The following is a 26498-nucleotide window of genomic DNA, read 5'->3' on the forward strand; positions in this document are numbered from 1 at the left end:
GCAACAGGCCGCAAAAGCCCTTCTGCACTTCGTGAAGGATACGGGATTGTATGAACGCTTGTGACAGTGGAGATTCCTCTGCGACTGACTGTGCATGACTGGCTATTATTTTGCCTTTTCTCTCGTCATCTATTCTTCCATTTTCCACCTCCCCGAGTGTAAGGTAGCCAACCGGGCACGTCCTTGGTTAACCTCCCTACCTTTCCCTCTTAATGTCTCTCTGTTCTGGCGACTGGAAAATTCTCACAGTTAACTGAGATTAAGCAAGCGCACCATGCATGGGCCGCGCATATTAACGTCGTCGCTACAGCCGCTTGACTAACGTAATTAAAGAATGACGGGATCAAGAAAAATTTGAGTCTAATGTCGAACGCGTTCGAACTTGTATATCCCCTTCCAGATCTAACGTTTCTACCTATATGCAACCGGGACAACAGGATCTCACGTGCTCTTTCTAGCTCTTGGTCTGCTCACCTTAAACAATTTGTGTAGTTTCTTCCTTTTCCTTTCATAGGCACGTGACAGATGGTAGTCGTCCCCATTGTGAAGGACGGACGGCTATTATTCTATCAGATTATCATCACTCTGATTACACTAGATTACGTAAGAAGGTTTCGATGATACAGAATTGATATGTCACTCAAAGCTGCTTACATAGTACGTGATTGCCCGGAGCCTTCGCTACTTTCTAGCTGGTACCAGTTAGCCCGATATGAGTTAGGCTATTAACACAACTGCGACAACCGCTTTCTGTTTTCGTGAATATCTCGACTGGACAAAGGCCTCGAAACAGTACTTCACTCGTAAGCTGTGTACCTCATAATTAATTCTAATTATAAACGCTGTTTTCGTTCGTCCGGCAGTGGGGACCACTTCTATACGGATTCCTCTGCTCCAATCATCCATTACAGATGTGGCGTGCGATAGAATTCCGAGGGAGGGTGGTGTCGGAGTGGCGCGGCGTCGCAGAGGAGAGCAATGTAGGTTAGCCGTTCCTTTCCCCTCCGCGCTTCCTCTTCGCTCGAGTTTTGCTTTTGGCTCTTTTGTCTCGCCTCGCTCCCCTTGCCCGCCGGCTAATGCCCTCTCGGACGCAGTTCCCCCCCTTCCTACTCCGTTGCCATCGCCGCTTCGCCGTCAAGGTGCCGTTAGTCGTTTGGAATACCCTCATGGCGACGGCGCGGATGGGATTCCTCGGCGGCTGGGTGAGTGGCGCGTCGCAGCGCGCGCGCGCGTGTTCGCGCTTTGGAGCGTGCCGGCCGTCGGCAGTGCTGGCGTCTCACACTGCGACAGGGTTTCTATATAGAGCAAAGTCCGAAGCGCTTGTGGTTCGTTCCAACTGGCATTGCAATAAACGTAATAATGAGAATGGATAACCTGCTGGCGCTTTCCAGGAGGCAGTATATACAGTGTTTTGAGTCACGAATTAAGTCGTTATTGAGTTCTGAAAAAAGAATATCTTTCTTCATTTTGCATCTTACGTTAACGACCCGGTCATAAGGAGTGGACGCGTCGCCAGCAAACATCGATAACTCCTCTGTTTATCTTGATCTCGATAAAGAAGAAATACAGTATGTAGTATATTTTGCCAGAATTTTTTTTTTCCTGTCTTCGTGGCAATGTGACCGCCGCTACGGGGAATCGAACCTGCTAACTCGCGCTCAGCAGCGGCACGCATTTCAATTTGAAGTTGCGTCCCTGCGAGTTTTTGTGTACATGGCTGCAATGTTATGTGCGCACTTGCTTGTCGTACTGTATAGTTGAAAGCGGAGGAAACGCGATCATCGCTTCGCGAAGCACTTAATTTGCAGTGGGATGTGAGCTTGTCGCAAGCTGATTGATTCGGTTACGGTTAAAGTAAAACTTGGGATCTAAACCTGAACCATCGCGCCAAACGGTTCGCTGAACGGTATATTAATTGCGATCACTGTGCGATTGCGCAGTCGTGTCTTTATATGGAAGTTCGTCGTGCTATAGGACGCTTTCTTTTCTTTTTTTCAACTCATACATTGCATGCATGCAGGTGGAATTCACACACCGGTAGCTGGAACGTTGCGCCATACACTTACTCGTAATTTAATCCTCGCATTCTTTCGATAATGCGAGTGAGACCTTTCGCCGTGAATACCTTGCTTGGGGCGGGCACGTCTTCCATTGGCGTCGGGCATTTGTTACGCACAACTAACTGCGCGTTTCTAGCCTGGTACAATCAAAAGACGTGTGTCATCCTGTAGTCCGCAAGACATTTAACTTAACGTTTTCTAGAACGAAATAAGCTAAGGAAGACCGACTTTTTTCTCTCTTTTTTTTCTAATCACATAACGGCCTACTATGTGGCTGGCTTAGTGGAAGTATCATAAGTCGGAGCATTTGAAGTGTTTAATATTAAGGAGATTTCTTTAGAAGTGTGGGCCTGTGTCACTGTTGTGAACTGTTCATTGCTATTCGTACGTTTATCATCTCTCTTTCTTCTTCTCTCTCTCTCTACCTCTATATCTATCTATCTATCTATCTATCTATCTATCTATCTATCTATCTATCTATCTATCTATCTATCTATCTATCTATCTATCTATCTATCTATCTTTCTCTCTCTATTTCTTTATATATATATATATATATATATATATATATATATATATATATATATATATATATATATATATATATATATATATATATATATATATATATATATTTCATTTCACTGCTGTCTCTAGCGCTTTCAATGTCTGATTGCTATTCTTTCTTTATTTTTTTCGTCTCAGAAAGACCACTGCTAACGAGAGTATATGTAGGGCACGCAACAAATACTTAAATGATCATGGAAATGCGCTTAAATCCTTGGCCATTCGTGTCGGTCGTTCACAGCTGCGCGAGCTGCAGGCTTCAGGCAATTTCCATTCCATCGCACTTGCGGTCTCGGTGTTTATACCATCTTACGCCCTTGCAGCCTCGCCTGTCAACTGTCCACGCCCACCAGCCTCCAGTGGCGGCTGAGAGTGTGTGGTTGTCTTATTCATTGATTGTTTCTTGGAGCGCGCGATCGCTAGTTGCACAAAGGCGAGCTACACATTTCCCAAGAGCGCGGCTGCTTCGACCAAATCGTGGAGCCGAGAGTATCTTTTCTCTTTTTTTTTTTTTTTTTTTGTCCTTCTCCGATGCTCACCACATCAATTCACTGTAGGCAGTGTTTACGGCGTTCCCTGGCTGCAGAATTCATTTACGGCCGGAGCCTGCCTCGCGTAGGGGGGGCAAACAAAGCGTTATTTGTTCTTCTAAAACGCACGCGAAAACTCAATGCGTCTCTGTTTTGTCGGTGAGTATAGCCGTCAGGGTATAGACGCAGCCGATTATTTTACTTGAAGCGGAATTTTTTTTAATTCCTACTTTGCTTAACCCTGATCGCAACAGGCGGCCTTAGTCGAGCGCTAAGTGTCATGTTTCGTGTATGTTGCGCATCTTAGTTGTGAACTGTGCGCATCGTTTCATTTTTCATCCTATCCATCTGGAGTAGCATGCGACAGACATGCCGCCAGGCAAACCTCTCCAGGAACCATTAAATCTCTGTCTCTCTCCCGTTCCTCCCGCGTTTCGAGTCAATACAAGAAGACACTATGAAATCGAATACGGTTGGTCGACCGCACTTGCGAAAAAGGAAATACTTCCCTTTTACAAACATATAATGACGTAAATAGGAAATACCGTTGGTGGCACGGACTTTGACTTTCCAGGGCGCGGTCTACAGTGTGGTATATCCGGCGCCGCGGGTGACTCCGTGCCAGTTTTAGTTCCTGTTAAACCATACGGTCTAGAAGAAAAAAAAATACGTTCATAGTGCGAACAAGACGGTATTTCACAGGAAGGTGAAGTCTTGAAAAAAATTGACATATGGTCGAACAAAAGGTGTGCCTGGAGCCAATGTGTCGTCGAAATAATTGAGGAAGCTAGGTTCCCTTTTCGAAGCGTTGATTCCAGAGACATATACATCTTATTTGACCCCTGTTGATCATTTGTGGTGCCGCGTTTCACACTTTAAAGCTGTGTCAATTATCGTGACGTCTAACCCTTGAGCGTGATACACGTAACCGATTTGCCTTTGTTCAGCTTTGGTACAGCTAGCCTGCGCCTAAGGAGCATGTCATGTACGTCTGGTCGAAGTGAAAGAGCTCTACGGTATAGGATACGCATCCACCCACATAGATACGCTGCCTCACGTTTTGTCCTGCTTCATTTCTTCCTTTTCTACGCGTAATATGTCCTCGCCATTGAACATCTCCTATGTACACCTTACTCCCTGAAGGTACAGCATCACGTAATACAGCATTTATCGCTTATCTAACCATCATCCCAGCATGATTACGCGGCGGCACTTTAAAAAATTGGCACAGCGAAGCTTAGATTGTATCACACACTAGTTCAGGAGCTTGCTGGGCACACGATGGAAGCGCTTCTCCAACATCGAAGCCGAAAGCTGAGATCGCGTTGACTCGTACAAACTGCGCCTGCAGTTTGTATACGATTACTAGTGTAACGCATGCAGTAGTAGGGCTACTAATGCAACACACGCGCTGCGGCCAAGCATCGTGTGGTTTCGTGACGACGTTCCGAAGACGTAAATCGTACGCGGCAGCAGTGCCAATGCTCAGCGCGGAGATTGCATCTCAAGTGTTCTGGCTCGTGCGCACGGCGAGCGCCGTGAAGCGGATGAGATCGCATCGCTCGATAAGACGCCTTTCCATCGTGACTGCGACGGCTAAGGAGCTCGTTCCATCGCCGTTCAGTCTTTTATCGTTTGGCAGTTAATTGCTCTGATTTTCTTATATATAATTACTAGCTTCGACGCGTCTTCCTTTTTATTATGTTCGGATATGTCTGCACATCAGTGGGTGAACTTAAATACCACTTAATAGCCCCCGATGCCAATCGATACTACCGTAAATGCTCGGTGATGCTTCGCATATCATTTTTCTGCTTGTCTATACATAAGCAGGCAATGTTCATGAAGACAAAGTCAGTCAAACTCAAAGTGGAGTTTATTTACATTGCCAATAATTTAACGATGCGGGTAGGCCCCGGGCAAAAAGTGAACACAATCACTTGAGGGACGCCCGAGCCCCCCTTTACAAGGTATACAGCGACAACGCACACTGTAAATGACATGGTATTGTTCTGGCTATTTAACAAGGGCAAAAACATCTCGTATATACATGAGTTTGTGAACAAAGCATGAAAACAAAAAAAGCACAGCATGATAGTCAAAAAAAGAAACACAGAAATTCATCGCAGCAGGATTCAAGGATTCCAAGGATATACAAGGATTCCTCAACCATGACAAGGAATGCAACATACTATTCCAATGGCCTCCAGGACATCGCAATATCAGCGGGAATGAACACGCCAACGAAGTCGCCCGATCTGCGCATGAAAGTGGTCAATGTGTCGTGATTCCAAGTTGGCGAATAGATGCAGCGGCTAGGCTGCGATTGATGTCCCGTGAATGTATAGTCCACCCCTGTGGGACTCGAACGTTTTCGCCATGTGTCGTTTGTATTCGTTGTCTCCGGACATACAGATGCATCTACCGCATGGGCTGCCACGACATGAACAGACCATGTTGTACCGTCTGTGGCTAGGCCTTGCATTTACCAACACTGCCTTCCTTATTCGAATGGCCAACAGCCCCACGTGCGACACATGCAGCTGTGAAGACACGCTCGCACACATTATTTGCGTCTGCCAGCGCAATAGTGCCGAGAGGCAAGTGACGTGCAGAGTGATGGACAAATTGGACAATGGTCCGCTATCATAACTAAAAGCTCTGGACCAGTGCTCCCAGAGAACATCCGCCAGAAGGACTTATTCGCGTTACTGAGATTCCTGCGGTCTACGGCCCTTCACGATAGACTTTAAGAAAGCCGCCTTCTACCGCTCTATAGTGTACGCGGTTTGTTCGGGCTCGTCCCTCTTTCTCTCTCTCCTAATTCTTCTCTCGTTCTCTTTTTATCTCCCTGCTCCTTCCACCTGTGCAAGGTAGCCAACCGGAGCTACCTCTGGTTAACCTCCCCGCCTTTCTATGCAACTCTCTCTCTCTCTCTCTCTCTCTCTCTCTCTCTCTCTCTCTCTCTCTCTCTCTCTCTCTCTCTCTCTCTCTCTCTCTCTCTCTCTCTCTCTCTCTCTCTCTCACTCTCTCTCTCTCTCTTCATAAAGATATGCGTTGAACAGCATTTGCGGACTGAGGCCAGTATAGCCTCTCCTCAGTCAGCGATTTTAATGGAGCGTACATGCAGGTACGCCTTAAAAAAGTGAGTAAACAAATTTCGTCGGAGCGCACGGAGTATTAATTGGCCAGGTTTTCTGAAGAACCTAACTAATGGTGCCATCATTCTTTTAATCTTCCCGGTTGCTAAAGATTAGGACAAGGAAAACGGAGGAAAAAAATCACCAACAATACAAAATTATAGTTACAATAGCGAATGATGAAGTTATACACACCGTGTTAGTTAAGACGAGAACGTGTAGTGAAAGCCTAAGTCGCGTTATCCTTATTGCCATCCGCGGGGCAACTGTTTTGCTCATGCCCACGGCGAACAAATTCCTTCTCTTCCTGCATACTACGTACTGTGGAAACAGGCCGTCTGAACAGCAACCGGTGCTTAAGTGAGCTGCGAGATTGTGCCAGGTGATGAGAGAAGGCGGTTCCGATCAGTTATCGACCGAAAGAAGCGATGACAGACTTCACTGCAGCGTAAAATGAGGCCACCGCATCCTCGAGCACAGCATGTTTCAAACGTGGGGGCAAGTTTGTGAACGCAGAGCGAGCGACCGGTCCCGAGAGATCTGAAAGGCAGACGTTTTGAAGAGCTGGCGATGTGAACTGCCATCCAGCCGCGACAATGAAGCTATTTTAGGCGCCGCTTCGTCTCACAGGGCATTTTTCGGGAAGCCCTCTGTCACGTAAGATGCCGGGTCGCCGCGAGCAGTATTTCGATGGCTTCCCTCCCTCAAGAACCGAAACTGCGCTCTGATGATTGCGCACTCGTCAACAGGCGACAGGGTGGGAATCTGCGGACAGCTGTTACGCGTAACACCCTTTCTGAACATTTCCTTGTCGCGGTAAGCTTTGGTGAGTTTTGTAGTTGGTCAGATTTGTGCGCGTGGAGAATTACTGCTGAGACAGATATACAGTTGCACGAGGGGAACGCGGGCTTTCATTCTCCGGTTCATCACCTCTTCCACACAGCTGTGCCTGCGTTTATTCAATGGATTGGGGAGGTACGTCTTGCGTCTTGTGCATATCAGAGAAAAAAAAAATTGAGACAGTCAAAATCAAATCCCATTCTCCTTGCAGCATTCTGCTGCTTTGTGACAGGTGGCAAGTTATCTTCCCCAAGTTCTTCTGCACTTTGCTAATTGCCCCTGTACCCTCCTGTCTACCTTAAGTCAATAGTGAACCCACCCGATAGGAATGGCCGCAAAACATACTCCTTTAATGTCATTAACTCCACGACGCACGTATCGCCGGCACTTTTGTGAGGCTTTTCGTGTTGCGTGCAATATCAGGCGCTCGCCCTGCTCAGGTGCATCAGAATTAACGTACGAATGTGCAAAGGTCATCTTTTACTAGTCACGACTATTTAGCTGGTGTAAACGCTCCAACTGAACGCACGTGTCTCTGGGCGTAATGAACAGCAACCCGCATTCGCAGCCTAATGCAATCAGACTACCGAGGCTCCTCAACGCGGAATATCGTCGGTTACGCGTTTTAATGTAAAAACATTATACAGGATATATAGTAACTGGTTTCGTTACGATGACGCAAAGCAGGCGGTGCAGTCGAAGCCTTGGTTAAGCCTATCCTATACAAGAGTACGACATGTGTCTTCCCAGGAGTTCTAGTGCGACAAAGTCACCAAGAATGCAAGGACGACGACTGCGATTCGGCGCGCTGTTACTTCACTGGTGGACTATATCGCCAGTGGTGCGAACCACTCTGGATCACTGTGGTTTATAAATGCGATGCATCGTGAGTAAACAGAGTCAACAGAACGCAATATGCCGTGAGGATAAGGTAGGCAGTGCGACTAAGTCAATGTCGCAAAGGGGTTGGTATAGGCAACATCAGTATAGATCGATGATCAGTTCGAAATAGTTCACGGATGACCATGGGAGGAGGGTGGGGAAGTTAAGGCGCACGATGATGAACAATAATCGAATGATATAGGATGTCCTTATGTCATCGCATTCTATAGTCGCTCAGATGTGGCATGAGGACCTCCGAATATTGAAATGCGGTGGCAGCGAAGAGGTATAGCAGTCTGTGCCCATCAGTGGAGCCGAACGCTTCGCGCATACGGAGATGTTCAGTAGGGCAGGTGCTGCGCGTCATTTTGATGTAACCCAGACGCATAACCGAGTCGAAGTCACCGCGCTCGCGTCCCGCCGCCTCCCCCGCGCGCTCCGTTTCCGCGTGCCACAAAAGCGAGTCAATCACGCGCGTCGTTCCGACGGGGAAAAGAGAAACAAGTTCAACGGCTCACGAAAGTGAGTCGCTCGTCCCACGCCGAGTCTAGGCCGACGTGTATGTATACCCGCGGGCTCGACGAGTCGTTTTCCTCAGTGTTGGTTTTGTGCCTTCTCTCGACTTCGTTTACGTGCTTGTTGTCCCTGAGCGCGCCTGCTGTCTTGTCCTCCGAGAGCGCGTGCGCCGCCCACAGCACGAACCGATCATTGTTTTTTCGCAGTCGTCTCCGTTGCTCTCCCACGACGTTCCCGCAAAGGGTGCATCGGGCCGCCCCGGCTGCGGCCGCGAAACTCCGCGAGGGGGCGTGTTTTCGCGTGGCATTCCGTGGCATGCTCAGTGAACTGAACCGGGGTCGCCGAAGTGTTACTTATTTGGCTTCTTTTTTTCTTCTCCCAAGTTGGCGGCCTCGGGTGTTACGTCAGAGCTTTGTTAGTGGTCGGTCGGGTCACCTTTTCATCGGCTTCGGCCAGGTTTTGTAGCACCGCTGGATCGATTGGTGTCGATGCCGAACGCTCAGAGAGTGCGAGTTTTTTTCTCGCTGGGTTTACCTGTCTGTCGGAAAGTGTGCACTCATACGTGAAACAGACGTAATGGTGTGACGCAAGTTACATGACAGGTGATAGAAGGGGCAGTGCTGCCTGAACATTATCGCCCGATGTAGCAGTTAGTTGGGAAGAGGCCTACTCGTGCTGACTGGGATACCGTCATAAGAATGCTCTCAAAATCAGAACCACACGTTGAAGTAATGGTGATCGCTCTTATTGGCGCCGCCGTGCCCCATTAAAATGCGTATATGCTGTCGGCTTTCTCACTTGACGTCACTGTCAGGGTCGAGCAGTTACCGCCTGTTAGCTAAAGGACGTTGGTTGCATAAGCACAAAACAGGTGACTGTGGTCCAGCCTTACCACTTTCCGTCTTATGTGGTGCAGGTCACAAGAGAAAATTTGTGTTCATTTTCGAATATGTCAGGTATAAGGGAACAAAAGCTTGTGTTCTCGTTTTTTTTTTTTCGAAAGTTGATTTTGCCCAAGCTTCATGTGAAAAGCAAACTAATAACGCACGAGAGCGTTACTATATTTGCATGACAATTTTGCTGCTATGGGACTGCCGCGCGTTCTCTCTAAGGTATAACGTTAAGGTCCACACTTCAGTTATACAGATTTTTGCGATACATTGTGTTGTGCTACCAATTTCCGTAAAGACAACATCTGAGCTCTGTCGAGCGCACAAAATGATTCTATTTTCATATATTTACGAATATATGACGTGCCGACCACCGCATTGATTGCCATAGACAGAAGCTACTCATTACTGTGGACGAGCATTACAGCTTATATTTGAATGTTGTCACAGACACCTGATCATCAGCTTGCCTGCTTTCGTTTAGAAAGACCGCCGACTACACATTTCGGCTGAAGTTCACGCAGGCGCGCTCACATGCACACACACACACACACACACGCACAAACTCAGCCACAGACTCAGCCACCGCAGACTACATATCTGTGGCTAAGTTTCGACTCCGCAGCAAAGTCATCATTACCCTTTCTGACGTAAAAAAAAAATGCCTTGCACGCCTTGCAGTTATGGGACTGCGAAGGTTGACACACAAGATCGCTCAATTGCATTACAACGTCGCTGTTACACAAGTCCGACGCAAACCAAACATGTATTCTTCCTCATATCCTGCAGGCTTAGCCATGGTCCTGACTCGATTGATCATACCCGGATTCAAGGCTTCGCAGAACAACTCGCTACCTTTCTAGCAGTTGTTCAATGCATCTGATAGTATCCACTACCACACCAGTGGACAATGTTTGGGGGTCAGTCCGCGTTTTTCGTATTTCGTCTGTTGCTGTTCCTGTCATCTTCCTAACAATTTCGCGCTGTACTGAACTCCCTGTCGCGACTATGGTTTTTCGTTTAGTCACTTTCCTATATTTTTGCGATGAACAAACAAACGAAAAACAAAACACCAATGATTGACTATATTCTTGTTTTTTCTTTTGCGACTAGTCCTCCGTCCGCAAAATGTTAATGACAGTCTCTTTTTAACAGTATATAGGGGGCTCCCTATTTCTACTTCAAATTCGTTGTCCTTTATTTTCACCCGCATGTACGTCGTGGCAGCATTAAACCCACTGCTAAAGTTGTTAATGGTACGGTCCGTGCTTTGTCTTAATATTCTTGAGGTACTGGTAAAATTTATGCCGAAACGTCGACACAATAAACAGTTTGAAGTAGTAGCTTAGCGCGAATAAAACCACGGACACAAGGAAGACAGACAGGGTCAAGCGCTTGTCCCTGTTTGTCTTCCTTGTGTCCGTGGTTTTATTCGCGCTAAGCTACTACTTCAAATATGGACGACCAACTAGCCCAACAGTCAACTCTTCTCCAACAAACAGTTGTTTTTAAGAAATGAATCAACTTTTCAATGATAGCTTTGCGGCAATCGAAGACAGTTATATATATATATATATATATATATATATATATATATATATATATATATATATATATATATATATATATATATATATATATATATATATATATATATATATATATATATCACGTTGCAATAGCAGACTTAACCGCTAAAAGAGAGAAAGATAGATATAGGCTATGCCGAGACTAAAAAGTAAAAAGTCACTCAGTCGTGCGAGCACACTATACCGCGGTCGTCATTCGTATACATCTTTTTTTTTTCATTCATTTTATTTTTACAGCGCGCTGGTTTACTTTGCTCTTGCTTCGTTTAGACACAGGTATCACTATATGAGTTCAAGATTCCTCCAGTCCAACGCGCCTTCATTTTCTTCGAAACTACGTAAAAAATAATTTCGCAGGACACTTCAAGCATTTCAGATATCGATGGCGCTTTAGTAGCAAAGCTTCGCGTGCTCCCACAGCTAATAAGCAGCCAAAACTGTCATTCTCGAGACTTCCTTTCTTTTTCGGAAATTACGTGATCAGCCCGAAAAGAAGAAGGAGGAGGAAAGAGAAAAGTAGAAGGCAGGGAGGTTAACCAGAATAACGTCCGGTTGGCTACCCTACACCGGGGGAGTGGGAAAGGGGGAAACAAAGATCGCAGGGAGAGAGAGGAGGGAACGAAAGAAGGAAATTGCGGCGAGTTCACTGACGCGTGAGGTCTTACAGAAATTGCATTAAATGTCACAGATGGTCGCACAAACCCGTCGTCCTTAAGAGACACAAAAGCGCCTTCACCGCTTTGTGGGCCGACGGGCCTGAAAAGAAGAAGCATTTCACAACGATGACGTTGTCATCAACGTCATCATCATCAACATCAACAACAACAACAATAACAGCAACACAATGTCTGTTTTTGCCCGTATGCACTTCTTGGCGACTAGCGACCGTAGAAGGACGAATAAGAAACCTGCCTGCCACCGTGCCACTCAAGCGAACATCGTCACGGGTCTGCATGGAAGAGCCATCACAGGATGACCCGCGGTCGACCGCGCACTTTGCCCCAAGAGTTTCAAAAGGCGCTGGCAGACAAGAGACAGACGCCGAGCAAAAGAGAACGGCTCTCGAGCCACAACGGGACGGCTGGCTGGCTGCATGCTGCGCGCCGCTGAAGCTAATGAGATGGCGGCGGGTCCGCCGTGATGCGACCGCTCGAGTTGGCGTCATTTTGCCTCGGCACTTACACGCCCCGCCGTCTCTCTGCATTGCGTGCCGCCGAGTCAAGTTTACTGGGCGGCACGATTTCGGCGTGTGAGAGTAAAGAAGGTCCTTCAGGCACCTGGTTGTTTAGAACACGCAACGCTTGTCTAAGGGCTGCGTCGCCGAGACCCACAGGCAAGGAACGTGTACGCGTCCGTCAGAAACGGCGGTAAACAGGGAAACGAATGCCGACGCCATAAACCTCTGCCTGAATATGTGCGCCGTGAGGTTCGGTCGTCATTCCTTGGTGGAACACTCGGGTCTCTGCAAGTACGTCTGTACTAAAATTTTATTGAAATTAAGATTAACAGGCGAAATTTCCTCACTGTACAGTACAGAGGTGGTTTCTGCGTTGTACTAGAAAACAATAAAAATGCATCGGAAACATCAAAACAGAATGCAAAAGTAATTCGCGGGAAGTGATGCAATACAAACACACACACAAAAAGACCTCATTCATTCTCCGTTCATGCCATATTGGATGGCTACCAGGTCTGCGAACACGTCTTTCAAAGTGACACCTCGCATACGAAGTTCAGCGCCATTATATTTTGCTGGTCCTGATGTTTCGGATTATGGAGGAGGAGGCCGTGCTGTAGACCACCATCGTAGATGTCTGACAGAGCTGTATCTGGATCTCACATGAAGATCGCTTTAGAGCTTCGCAGGGATTGTCCTTTCTTAATTACCTATAAAAGAAAACGGCAACCAATTCACGTGAAAGACGCAATTGTGGTGCTATCCCAAATGTCCGAAATTTGCTGACCTCGAAACAATACTTTACGAACTAATTTGTAGCGGTCGCCATAGCCCGTCAATATAACATCTTTAAGACTCATGACACATAGACGAATGATGATGGTCGAGCGATCGATCACCAGATTCGTCGCAATGTGACGTTGTATGTATAGATCGTCGCTTTAGATGAAAAGTGATCGTTCGTTCTCTGCTTAAGTGAACGTGACGAGAGTCAGAAAAAAAAAGACCAGTGAAAATCAAGCGTTTTCGAGATAGCATGCAGACGGCTTGTCGGCATAGGTGGTAGAAATCTCGTCAATTTGATGTAAACGACAAAAGCTGGGGCTTCTGTTTGTGAATTGCTTCTTTTTTACAGCGAAAACTGTATATGACTAACCTTCCGTAGTTTTTTCGGTGTCCTGCAACAGAAACGGACTTAGCGATTTCCAAAAAACCCATACGGGTGCAGTGCGGCGGCGCAGATGTCAAAATGCGGAACAGATTAGAACGCTCGCCGTGGACAATATCATGACGTCAAGGTTAAAGCACTATATAAGCAGGAGAGGTATCGGCTCTAAATACAGCTGCGTTATCGATGGGGCGGACGCGTATAGTTCGTACACCTGAAGAACAACATGCGTACGAGGAGCGCCGGAGGGAACAACAACGGCGCCGGCGTGAAACGACCACAGACGAAGGACGTTCCCGCGATGCTGGACAAAAATGACAATCGCGAGCCCGGGCACCTCCGAACGAGCAACGACGCCAGACTCTCTACGCAAAAAATGACAACCATTCCACTCTGTGAAGAAGGAATGGCAGCGCAAGCGCTTTGCTTTTCGTTTGAGAGCTATGACTGTCGTCAGCTTTCGCTGCCATTCCATATTCACAGAGTGGAATGGTTGTCGTTTTTTTTTTCATAGTTTAATTGTGAATATTCTAACCTGTTCAATGTGAAAGGGAGCGCGGGTGGCACCTCCAAAAAAGTTATTGTGAATGAGATGATAGATTCGAGGTTCACTCTTCAGTCGTTATCGGTCATGCAACATCTTGCCATCGCCAGTGTGAGCCTGTCAAGTTTTAAAAGCATTTGACACATGCCGAAAAGCGTCGCGAAGGCGGTGTCTCGCCTCTCGACGCCAAGCGTACGGAGCTTATTAAAAGACCACGGCCGCTAAATACAGGAGAGTTCGAACACAGGTGTCCTCGACTCCTGTCACAGCCCACGTCGTGTTCAACACTGGGCGATTGCCAGTGCTAGAGCACAGAGAAAGGCCCAAGTCCATGCCTTCGCGTTCGCATGTCCTCCACACATCCTCATGGAGACGCAAAGCGCGTCGGAGGCCCATGACATGGCGGCTATGAGCCCTTCCCAGTGCTGTAATATGTCAGCATTGACAATGGGTGTCAAAGAGAGGCAGGCTGTAATCCTGATCAGTCCCGATAATGTCCCTCATTTACCTTCCTTCCACTTCGCACTCCCAAAGGAGCTTGGACGCGATGCCGCACTCGGACATACCACACTCGGACATACCAAACTCGGACATACCACACTTGGACATACCACACTTGAACACGCCATGAAACTCGTTTCTTTCACACACATGGCCATTGTGGTAACGCCGTCATCAGTGTTGTCATGGATGTCGTCCTCCTCGTAGTTGTTTAGTCATCATTGACGTCATAGTCGTGCACGACGTACAGTATATGTACAAGTGGTTCCCCCTTTCATAGTGTAGTTATGTACAAGATGGTTTCTTAAACTACTGCTCTTCAAGTTCGTGGGCGCCACAGAGTACCTTAGCTTGCTTGGTTGTGTGTTTTCTTGCTAGCTTGCTTGTTTGTTTTATTCGTTTGATTGATTGATTTATTTGTTTGATTGTTTCTTTCTTCGGTCGTTCGTTCACTTGCTCGCTAACTCGCTCGCTCGCTCGCTCGTTCGTTCGTTCGTTCGTTCGTTCGTTCGTTCGTTCGTTCGTTCGTTCGTTCGTTCGTTCGTTCGTTCGTTCGTTCGTTCGTTCGTTCGTTCGTTCGTTCGTTCGCTCGCTCGCTCGTTTGTTTGTTTGTTTTTTGTTTGTTTGTTTGCTCTCCCATCTGTGACGGCTCCGCTGGTTTGCTCTCAGCAGTTGTTCCATCCAATCAGGTATAATTGGTGCCCGTTTTGAGACTGCGTCAAAAGAATTCTGGCATTAATTCCTCCTTTGCGCAAAGCAAGTAGCAAATGGTAAGCGAGTTGGCGCTAAGTATGCTTGAAAGAAACAAATGTAGCATCGCTGTCCCTCACTCTCGGACCTTGCCGAGCACTCACTGACACTGGTCACGAGAGCTGCATCGCATCAGACATCCGCTTCGGACATTCACCGCAGGAGGGCGTGATGTCCAGTCGGAGCTGAGCGTCGGCGCGTGCCCGTCACGTTTCTGTTCCCTCTCTTCTGTTTGGCGCAGCGTCGCTTGTGCAGCACGACTGCAAATGCACAGCCCCCTCGGTTATGGTTCAGAGTTTCGTTTCTTTAGCTCGGGATCGGTCCAAAACGATCATTCACGCGTAAATTTCTCGGTGGATTCCGAAGCCCATGCTTGTGAAGTTCTGGCTCTTGGTCGCTTGCCAACTGCCAAAAAGGGCTACGCGCGTAAAGCTAAATGGCGGAAAAAGAACACTATATATATATATATATATATATATATATATATATATATATATATGTGTGTGTGTGTGTGTGTGTGTGTGTGTGTGTGTGTGTGTGTGTGTGTGTGTGTGTGTTGTTTCGTACGCACCTGCTGTATCGCAACCATATATATACGGGGTGTTTCAGCGAACACTTTCAAAAATCTCTAAACGTTGCCTGTGGCAGATATCACAATTCTAGTTCATTAGCCTGTCCACTCAAAGCGGCGGACAATACTTCCAAAAAATAGAGATCCAAAATGGACTCATCAATAAAAATTCACTAATTAAGTTTCTAACTAACTATATAATGGCCCATATTGCAATTTACAAATTCTAGCCGTGGAGTTCCCAAGGCGCGGATCCACTTGGAACGAATTTTCAGGATGACACCAGTTTCGAGATATAAATTCCCGAACTTTGCGGAGAAATGCATTGGCATCCTAGTTAATTTGTTAACAAACGTCGTTTCATGCACTGAAGCACACAAGTAACTGGAACTCCTCCTCCTTCTCCTCCAGCACCACGTTGCCAGGAGAAAAGGACAGCAGCACCTATGGGCTCTCTTTTTCTTTTCTTTGCCCCTAGTCTGCAGTTGAGCAGTTCGAGCATCTAGGCAGACCTTTAGGCTTCTTCCTGTTTCGCTTCTGCCGTGACCTTCTCACACGGACCTCAGGCACGGACAAGCACCTGTTGCGCTTGCCGCCATCAGGTGACTGCAACCAGTGGCAAAGCCATAAAAAAAAGAACACCAGGAAGACGGAAGGGATGAGTGATTGACCCATTGCGCGCATTGTGTGCACCGAGGGCACCACAATTGGCACGGTATACGACCACGGTAACTGCGAAAGCGCAATTCAGCTCTTGAGAAGTACGCTTCAACTATCCATTCCGTCTCGCGTCACTGCTATGTGTGTCATCCAGGAGCGCTGGACGCCTATGCGGACCAAAAGCCACAGAATGCGTTAGTTTAAGAAGAAAAAGAACGCAAGATTTTAACGTGTCTGCTCTCAAGAGTGTATTCGGCGAAATTGCACTGTCGAATCGATGAATAGTTTAAATGGAATGCCTCTCACACTACTACTGAAATAACACTCCATCTGTGATATATCGCTTAATGAACAAGGCATGGTTACTTCACGAAATTATAAGCTGTCATGAGCAATGCATTTTCTTTAAAGCGAAGCTTTCTATCCAACTTTGCGTGGACAGCTGTGTGGCCGAGTAAACAGAGGCGATCTCAGAAATGGCGTTATGTAAAAGCTGGGACAATCCTGGAGGCCACGTAATCATGGGTGGCGACTTGGCGGGCCGATCGTGATACCAATGCACGTTGCGTGTCCTCGCAAGGGTTTTAACGTTTTTGTTACGCAAGCCTGGAGGCAGTGCAACGTCGCAGCGTCCCCACGCTTGATGGCATGAACTAATGAGGTGAGCGAACCAAAATGTATCCGCAACAACACGTCTCAGCAGCGGGATGCTATCGATTGTCGTTGACAATCACACTCCAAAAGTTTCTGCCGTTCTTTTTCTTTTTTCTTTTTGCTCCAGTAATGTGCCTCCAGCTGTGATGCACAGAACTTGAGGAACAGAGCGTGATTACTTCATGAAATGAGGCGCCGTCGCAAGGTGCCCCTCTTTTTTTCAATCAAGGTTCTTTTGTTCGTCCACGTGGTACCGCATGCCGCGCTGACACAAGCAGTCGTACACGTAGCTAGACGCTAAGCATATATATGAATACCCGTACATGCGGTCTCGCCTACATGAGCGAGTGTTTAATGCAAACCATAGCACAAGCATCGACTCCATCTCGAAGGAGCATGGATCGCTATGTGAATGTATACTGCTCCTTTGTGCCCAATGAAATTTGCATCTGGGGCATGCGCGAGTTGCAAATCGCGTCTAGACGAGGGTTTGCGTCAGCCGCTGTACAAGGCCTGTCGGCTAATAACGACCGGTCGCGGCTTCAAGAAGAGCCACTCGTGGAGTTACACGCCGCCTGCATCGTCACTGACTGTTTCAGACGAGGCGTCAGCGCCGTATTCCGGCGCTTGCATTTTATTGAACGCTCTGAGCCGTAGTGAATGCCACCGATGTGCGCACTGAAGAGTTGCTGTTGTCTACGCGTGTTTTTTTTTTAATCGTGCTGAGTAACATGTATGCGTTATGCCATGTGCGTTTAAAGTGCACTTTTAAATATGTATATTTATAGTAAATTATTCATATTTAGAAAATACACAGAGAGCGGGAAAGAGAAAAAGCAGGATGCTTAGCCACATGCGAGTTTCTGGTTGGCGACCTTGCACGGAGGTAAAGGGAGGTTAGAAAAATAGAAAAAAGAGAACGAAGAAAAATATCCGAGGACACCTAAGCACTTATAATTTGTGAACGCGAAAGCATTAATCTACAACTAAACGTCGCTGAGCTGTCTTTCAGGTTATGAACTCCTCGCGGGCAAGCGGGCTCGTTGAGACGCTTGGCCAACGGTTTAGACAAGTGGGTAGGGCACTCGGCTTGAGTGTGGGATCGTGGATTCGAAACTCACTACAGCCAACGTTTTCTTTTCTTTCGAATTTATTTTCTGTTTTTAATACATTGATTTCATTTATAGCGATTACTGAGTCGACGTTTGAACGCAGGCGAGTGCTTGCGCGTACAAGGAACGCGCGGATAACACAGGCTTCCGAGAGCGATGGTGACGTGGCGTCGCGGCGATGCCCTCTCCCCTCTCACTCAACACCTGCCGCGCCAGCGCAGCAGCAAGTGTGCGCTTTCACCCGCTCCGCTGCGTCGAGGCGCACACATGACGTGGCGTCGCAGCCAGTGGAAATCTATAGGTGCTGTTTCGCTGCTACAGACGCCGGTTTTTTTCGCTCAATGAGCCATTTTGTGCTTTCTCATAGAAAAAAAAAAAGAACGGGAAGGTGTTCACAATATGGAAGTACACTCGGCCACAAGATTTTGCGGAACACGAAATATGAGACAAAGCTGAATATCTGCGCAGCTTCACAACGCAGTCTAGTATCGGAATTTGCAGCCCCTACCACGTATATGTGAACAACATTGCGATGTTCGCTTTTACTGACTACTGTTACAGGCTGATCGGAAATTGAACGTTTTCTGAGATCCTGTGGTCCGTAAACTTTTGTGGTCACAAGTGGCCAACAGCCCACCTTGTGACTTCTGCGAACATGCAACGAAACAATCGCCCACCTTCTTTGCGAGTGCCCTCGTTCCAACCCGCAAAGAACAGCCCTCTCAGCCACGCTAGACCAACTGGACAAGCGTCCAATAACGGAAACCAACATCCTTGGAAACTGGCCGAGGCGAACACCAGCGCGAGCCGCTGCGAAGGCGATGCTGCGTTATTTAAGGGACACCGGACTTTGTTACAAATTGTGACTATACACTGTGGGACGTAGGATGGGACGCTGACACTGTGTAACACTAGGAACGCCTTCGCAGGCTGCGTAACTGTGCCCAAAGAAACATTTCTGTATTGTGTGTGCGGTTTTTCTTCCTATTCTTTTCCTCGCTCTCACCTATCGCATCCCTTTACCCTCCCCCGGTACAGGATAGCCAAGCGAAGATAACCTCTGGTTAACTTCCCTGTCTTTCCTTTTGCCTCTCTCTCTCTCTCTCTCTCTCTCTCTCTCTCTCTCTCTCTCTCTCTGTACATACTGGCCGATGAATTGCAGAAAGCACAAGAATGCTTGCACGGCCTTTTGATGTGATGATTGGTTCCATTGCGATGGCTGTTACTACGTTACTCGAATTCTCTTCTTTTTTAAACGTTTTCTCCTTTTAGTTATAGACAAGAAATTGTAGTTTACGAGCAATCGTGTGTTATTATTTATGCCTATGAATATTGTATATAGTTTGTACAATGCTGCGGCCTATTATCTGCGGGCGCTGCAATCATATCTGATCTTTTTTTTCTTATTTACGGATATGTGTTTTGAAGAATTTCGATATATCAGTGTACCTGTTGTATATTGTAAAGGTATATCTATTCATACGAGTTAATCTGTAGTTTCGTTAAACCATGCTGTCTGGCCGGCGGACAGGCACTATGTGCTTTAATTGGCCAGCAAATCGCAGTTGTATGAATATCTTGCAAGTTCATTTGATTTTGAAATGTAGTTAAACACAGCGGAGAATGAGCATCCCTACTTACAGTACTGCTGGAAGTGACATAGGGTGTGAGTGGTAGTTTGCTTGACGACAAAATAGCCACAGGGCTGCGGTGTTGGCCGCCTCTGTGCGAAACGCGTGGGCATTTGTGAACGTCATTGTTTAGGAAAGAGCAACGTATTCACTATGGATGAAGTGAGTGCCGGAACGGGTGTGGTCGCCTTCTATTGGATGAACGAAATCCAAAAAGTGCAACAAAACATTGATCTTTACAGGACTATCTACAAAAGGAAGGTATGAACGGGGGGCATATTGCTGTTATTTTATTATTATTATTATTATTATTATTATTATTATTATTATTATTATTATTATTATTATTATTATTATTATTATTATTATTATTATTATTATTATTATTATTATTATTATTATTATTACTATTATAGCCCTTGGATGGAGCGTCGAACCACGTCTATGCTGAATGCGTACGCGGCTTTAAGCAAGTATACTAAGCTTAATTTCCAGTCACAGACATGGAGTTAGTTAAGCCATGTGAAAGACTGCATCTACTAATCTTCCGAAGGGCAGTGCGCCGTACACGGGAGCACGTAAAAGCTGCCTGCCCGAAAATTAGGTGAGAAGCTGCTGTAGTGTGAACAGCTCACATGGTATACACAGCATCGTTTAGGGATCTCCCTATTCGAGGCTGCCGGCCCTGACTGTGAGAAAATTGGGCTATTTCTTTCGTTTGGTTATCTTCATCTTTTATGGTTTTGTAAACATCAGCAAACAGCAAAGGGGTCTCAGAAAGTTCAGTTTGGTTGAGTGCGAGTCGCGCGTTCACTGCGTACCCATACACCTGACGATATAGTCAATCCGGCATTGTTTTGTATAATGCCAGCTTCTGCGGGCACTTAGAGGCTTCATCTTTTTTTTTTTTGTGTGTGTGTGTGTACTCCGGTGACATTCGAAATCTTTTGTTGCTTGCTCAGAAATATATTTTCTCACGCTCTGTTTAGTCGGCGACCGTCAGGCATCTAAAGCAACTATTGTCACAATCAGTGCCGCTGCCTACATATACGCGTCTAATAGGTGTCAGGGCGTTCTGACTTCTCATAGTGATTCAAGCGCGCATGCCGCTATGCCCGAAGTTCAATACAGCACGCGCGTGTCGAAGGAAATCCGTATGCAACTCCTTACTGCACCCGGCCAGCCCGCTCGCTCTCCGACTATGTAGTAGCTAGGTCCAAGAACACGGCAAGAGCGCACTACGGCAGCCAATCCACCAGCACGCGCGCACACACGCACACAATAATAATAATAATGATATAAATAAAGAAGAAATAAAAACTCGTCTCATGTTCGTGACTTGTGGGAAGTGCTGTGACATAACAATCGAGACCCGCGTCGCTGCTCAATCTGACGTCTCCATCCTTGGTTGTTTTCTCGGTCCTCCTGCAGTGCCGGCTCCTGGTCGGCGCGCTCCCACGGCACCGGCGGCTGCGGACGAACGTGTCGGCGGCGGCTGCGTGTCCCTTGCTCGTGCTGGCCGCGTGCGCGCTGGCCGTGCGACAGGCGGCGTGCCAGCCGAGCCGCTCCATGGGGCCAAAGCTGGTCGACCTGTCATACGTGTTCGACAAGAACACCGTCTACCCGTCCCCGGCGGCGAACTTCTCGCTGGATGTCCGCTACCGAAAGACCAAGCACGGAGTCCGGTAAAGAGTACGCAGGCGCTGGCGACAACGGCGGTGATGCACCATTCGGTGTTTCCGCAAATTCATTAATGTTCCTGTTTTCTTTTTAATTTACTCGCCTTCTTCCTATCTTTAATTTCAATCTTTCTATCGACTCCTTCCCGAAGAGTAGGCAGGCCTTTATGCCCCTTCCGACCCAGGCAAAACAAAGGGATGGTAGGCAAAGAAAGCTTCGCTTTAATAATAATTGAAACGGTCATTGAAGCAAGTCAGTGCGCGCTACTTATTCCGAGACTCACAGTAGCTTCAAGATATCTGTCGGCAAACTAGGGCCGATATTTTTTGAAATGTCAATCAATTTTGCCACTGGATAGCGGACGAATATCTCGATGTTATTTGGAATCGCGGGATAAGTAGCAAGCTTTGAACACTGACTTACTTCAATTCCGTAGTTGTAAGTGTTCCCAAAAGTGATCACTAAATAGTTAATAAATGAGCTTTCCTATGGTTCAAAAGTTAATTAGGGATTTATCACGCAATTTCCCGACGACACAATATTCGCAAACGCCAATAAAAAGAACTTTTTATTTTACTGAGAGAGAGAGAAACAAGCTTTAATGATATGCTGGAGATGTTAGCCTGGCTGTTCGCCTGACATGCTAATCCAGGTTTATTTTACTGCGCTATTTCTTTCGTTTGGTTACTTTGATGTTTTATGGCTTTGTATATATCCGTAAACATCAGAGAGTCTAAGAAGGTTCAGTTTGGTAGGGTGTGAGATTTGACCTAACAATTTAAACAACTGTGTCTCATTCTCTGGAACACCCGATATAAGCATACAGAGTGCTAAGAAAACAATATCAGTAATATCACGGTGACATGTATAGCATAGATTTTACTGTCTGTACTTTTACGTTTATTTCAAGGCGTAACAACGACTGGTCATTAGTTAATGCTGCGTTTGTCTTTAGAAGCTTCGTTCCTTCCTTCGCTCTGTTCGTTGCCCTTTTAGTGGCGCATCCCCATCGCTCACTCTCACACACCTTGCACTGAGTGCAAATGCCGCCTCTGTATGTTATTCAACAGGAAATATTTAGTGTAGCCGCTATTGTATTACCCGCCGCGATGGCTTCGCGGTTATGGTGTTATGCTGCTAAGCACGAGGTCGCCGGATCGAATCCCGCCTGCGGCGGCCGCATTTCGATGGGGGCGAAATGCAAAAACGCCTGCGGTCCCGTTCATTGGGGGTACGTTAAACATCCCCTGGTGGCCAGAATTATTCCGGAGTCCTCCACTGCGGCGTGCCTCATAATCGAATCGTGGTTTTGACACGTAACACTCCAAAAATCCAATTCACTAGTTTATTACCAAAGGTTGTAATTACGTATGAGTACTGAATCCGGCCTGCGACAAGCCACTAGAAAAGGATAAATGCCTAGACGATGTGCGTATCCCCCGTGCATGCTATGAGTAAAGTCTGAAAGTATATATATATATATATATATATATATATATATATATATATATATATATATATATATATATATATATATATATATATATATATATATCGCCTCGCTGACGTCGTTCTTATGTCGGCTGCTCAGCGCACGTTCATCCGGGCACTTCGGAAGGATATCTCGTACTGAAGACTGAGCTTCCTCGCAAGCGCGAGTTAAGTGCGCGCGCCTATATCACCGAACGCAGGAAAGACGCGTGTGAACCAACTTCCACGAGACGGACGAAGTAGCGTATTTCTGTCGTCCGAGGAAAAGAAAGTCCGCCGAGTGTTCCGGGAGATCGCAGTCTGTAGTGTAGCGAGATGCGACGTTCAGTTTTGGTTTTCTCTTACTTTTTTTTCCCCTGTGACCTTTAAGTCAGCTCCAGTTTAGCGCCCTGTAGGAAGCTCCGCGCTCCTATATTTTCGGAAGACGACGAGACCTGCAAAACGCTTTTCACTTTCCTCAAAAATATATCTCCTATTTCAAGTCGGAGTAACGCTTCCTATACACTCTCGTCTTCACGCCTAGTTTTCTAGGCCGTATATAATGGGAGATACGGCGTTTGCCAACTTCCGTCTTTGTCCGTCCGCACTGCGCTGCACCGTTTCGAGTCGGTAGAAGCGCTTGCTTATCTCGTTTATTGCCTTGATCGGCATGATGTTATCTCGTGGACTAGTAGCGTTTAAACAAGTTTTTTTTTTTTTTAAAGGTCGCTTTCATCGCAATTGTTCTTTCTGTGGCCTACAGAAGGGAGGGTGGGAGTCGCCTCTACCGATGTAGAACCTGAAAGAAAAAAAAAAGACTAGCGTAGTGTTGAGGAAACTTTCCCGCTGAGACGAAAGTCTGGTAAGAGGGAGGTTCAGTGGGTCACGCTTAGAGGCCAGCACTCCTCGGGCGGACGCGTCGAAAACAGCTGGATACCATCCGTAGAGCTTTTGGAAACTTCGCTTCACCAAACTGCGTATAAGAACTCACGCTGTGCGATCGGGGCTCTTTACGTTCTTTTTTTTTTCTTTTGATAGAACAAAAAAAAAAGTGTGTATATAATTTTCCTTTCAAACTACCCGGCCGCCCGTGGAAAGTTAAACGCCGGTTTCCTGGAGTCATCGAGCGGAACGGCGTGGTCGTTTCGCAGTCTGAATCCTGCCACGATGCTCCGCGTGCGCATCGAGACCGACGACGCGAGAGCGAAACAAAAGAGAAGGCTTCGGATACTGCTGAAAACGTGCAGCCATGATCTGCGAGAACGAAAAGCGGGAATCAGCTATGCGGCGAGGAGGAAGGGAAAGAGAGGAAGGCACGACGGGTGGAAAGTGTGAAAGCTGGACGAGGTCAAGGCAGTGTCTATAGCTGGGCCAAAAGGAACAACCGCCCATTCTTGTTCTCCGCAACGCCACGGCTTGGAGAGCCAGGGAGGCTTCAACATTTCGAACGCGCGAGTAAGCTCGAAACCACGCACTTCTCCAGCGCGTGTACCGCAGTCATACCGATGCGGTGCGCGCGCTCGATGGCGTTTATTAAACGGATCACCGTCATCATATACGTCATCATCGTGAGCACCATTGCCTACAGTGAGCGTTTCTATGTCTCTCGTTTCCCCACCACTACGTTCAATATAGCAGACCATAGGTACGTTGCTCCGAACAACCGACCTCTCTTTCGGTACGTTCCCTGTGCCAGAAATAGGTTCTGACAGAGAGCGATCAACCAAATCGAATAAGCAATTCGGATCACTTGCGTTTGTGTTTTAGATTCTGCAGAGTCATGGCTTGGAAGCGCTTGCTCGCTTTGAGTAGAGCTCCGACCCTTGAAGGAACAAAAAAATGCAACGCAGTATAATCTACCGCATTCCACATCGCAGACTCCGTATACCATGTGGGTGAACTGCTACAAAGTGTTCCTAAACAAAACTATCCTTCACAAAGCGCGCGTCTATAGTTCTGTAGAATGCGCCGCCAAGGCGAGCTCGGCGCCGCCTATTGAAGGTTGCCGCAGTTCTTGTGCAAACCGTGTGAAGCCACTACACTAAACACTTCCCATTCGCGCTGCGCGCCCAGGAGCCACAACAGAATTTTGTTTAGTCACAGCCACGAGTATGCTATACGTTTAGCATCAGCTTGACAAAGAAACCAGATAAGATTGCTTAATTATGTCATCTTTTCATATTAGTAAGGCGATAAGGACGCGTTTTTCTGACGCACTCTGTATAGGTATATAGTTGTAGCACGCGTGAAGCCAATCCTGCAGAGCTGTGGTACGCAACCCTTCAAAAGAGCCTCAAAAGCGGAACACACTTGCGCCACGATCAACGGGCCTTCGTTCAAAGGAAGCCGATAAACGGTGCCACAAAAGCAGCGGCGAACTTCAGGGGGCCGCGACACGGCGCATTCCTGGAACCAGGCAATTAACCGCGACCTGCCCGTAGGCGTGAATGAAGCCTGCGGGCACGGTTCTCAAGCCAGGCGTGGTGCAGGTTTACAAGTGAGCAACAAAGGAGCTACGAGCGGTGCACGTTGAAACCCGCAACGACATGGGACGTGAATATATACACGCTCGAGTTTTCCCTTTCACTTTTATCCTGGGTGAGAAAGGTGCGCTGCGTCATATATTGTTGTTTGTGCGGCCGAGTCATCCGAATAGGGCCAACAGCATCATTAATTAGCAAGCTTGCACTGCAGCACTTACCCGGCCTCGCCACTGAGGCACGCGATCTTCAGGCCAAGGCGCTGGTGGCTTTAGCGTTCAACAATAACCACTGGCGATCGTGCTGCCTCGTGGAGGTGGCAATGTAGGAATTGTCCATTGTTGCGCTCACCGGCATTCCACGCAGTGCCTGGCTCATATAATTTTTCATTCACTTAATTCGGGAGGCATCAGTCGAAATTTATGCCTGAGCACTTTTATCACCAGTGAGCACATTTATCGCCACATGCATTTCCTGCGCATAGATTTCATTTTTTAAATTTTTTTTAGCCACAGCAATTTTTTTTAGATTGCCTGGGGCAAATATCGCAATTCTAGCCCTTGTTCTACATTACTCCATGAGGTGGTCGCTACTTCTACGAGAAAACAATATGCTTAATTGAATAATTGACTTAATTACGATAATTAAATTTTAACTTAGTTACCTTACGGCACATATTTGAATCTACGAATTGTAGTTCGGGAGATTGCAAGGTATTTCGACTTAGAATGAATCCTGAGGATGGCACCGGTTTCGAGATATGCGCCATCAGGTTTGCGGTAAAAATGCACTGTTGTTCCACTTGCTTTTTTGAGAAAACACTGTTTTATGCATTGAAGTACAAAGGTAACTGGAACGCCAATACATTTCCTCGGACACACAATATAAAAAATATATATATATTGAAGCTGGCGTAATTCTGAGAATTCGTTCCAAGATACATACTCATTAGCTACAATTTGTATAGATTTAAATATGTGCCGTAAGTTAATTAGTCGATAAGTTAATTATCATCATTAGGATAATTATTCAATTAAGCCTTTTGATTTCTTGCACAAGCAATGGCCGCCTCATTGAGTAACTTAG

The 26498-nt window shown here is 46.8% G+C and overlaps 1 protein-coding gene across 1 annotated transcript in view; it reads left to right on the plus strand.

Moving 5' to 3' along the window:
* Positions 1 to 26498, plus strand: part of LOC142582487 (isatin hydrolase-like) — a 233887-nt gene that overhangs the window by 202424 nt on the left and 4965 nt on the right. Inside the window, exon 3 of the mRNA XM_075692272.1 lies at positions 21214 to 21467. Within this exon, the coding sequence (XP_075548387.1) occupies positions 21352 to 21467 (116 nt within the window). The 5' untranslated portion in view covers positions 21214 to 21351. The remainder of the gene's footprint in view (positions 1 to 21213; positions 21468 to 26498) is intronic.

The sequence above is a fragment of the Dermacentor variabilis genome, chromosome 5, assembly GCF_050947875.1.
Source record: "Dermacentor variabilis isolate Ectoservices chromosome 5, ASM5094787v1, whole genome shotgun sequence".
Taxonomy (NCBI): domain Eukaryota; kingdom Metazoa; phylum Arthropoda; class Arachnida; order Ixodida; family Ixodidae; genus Dermacentor; species Dermacentor variabilis.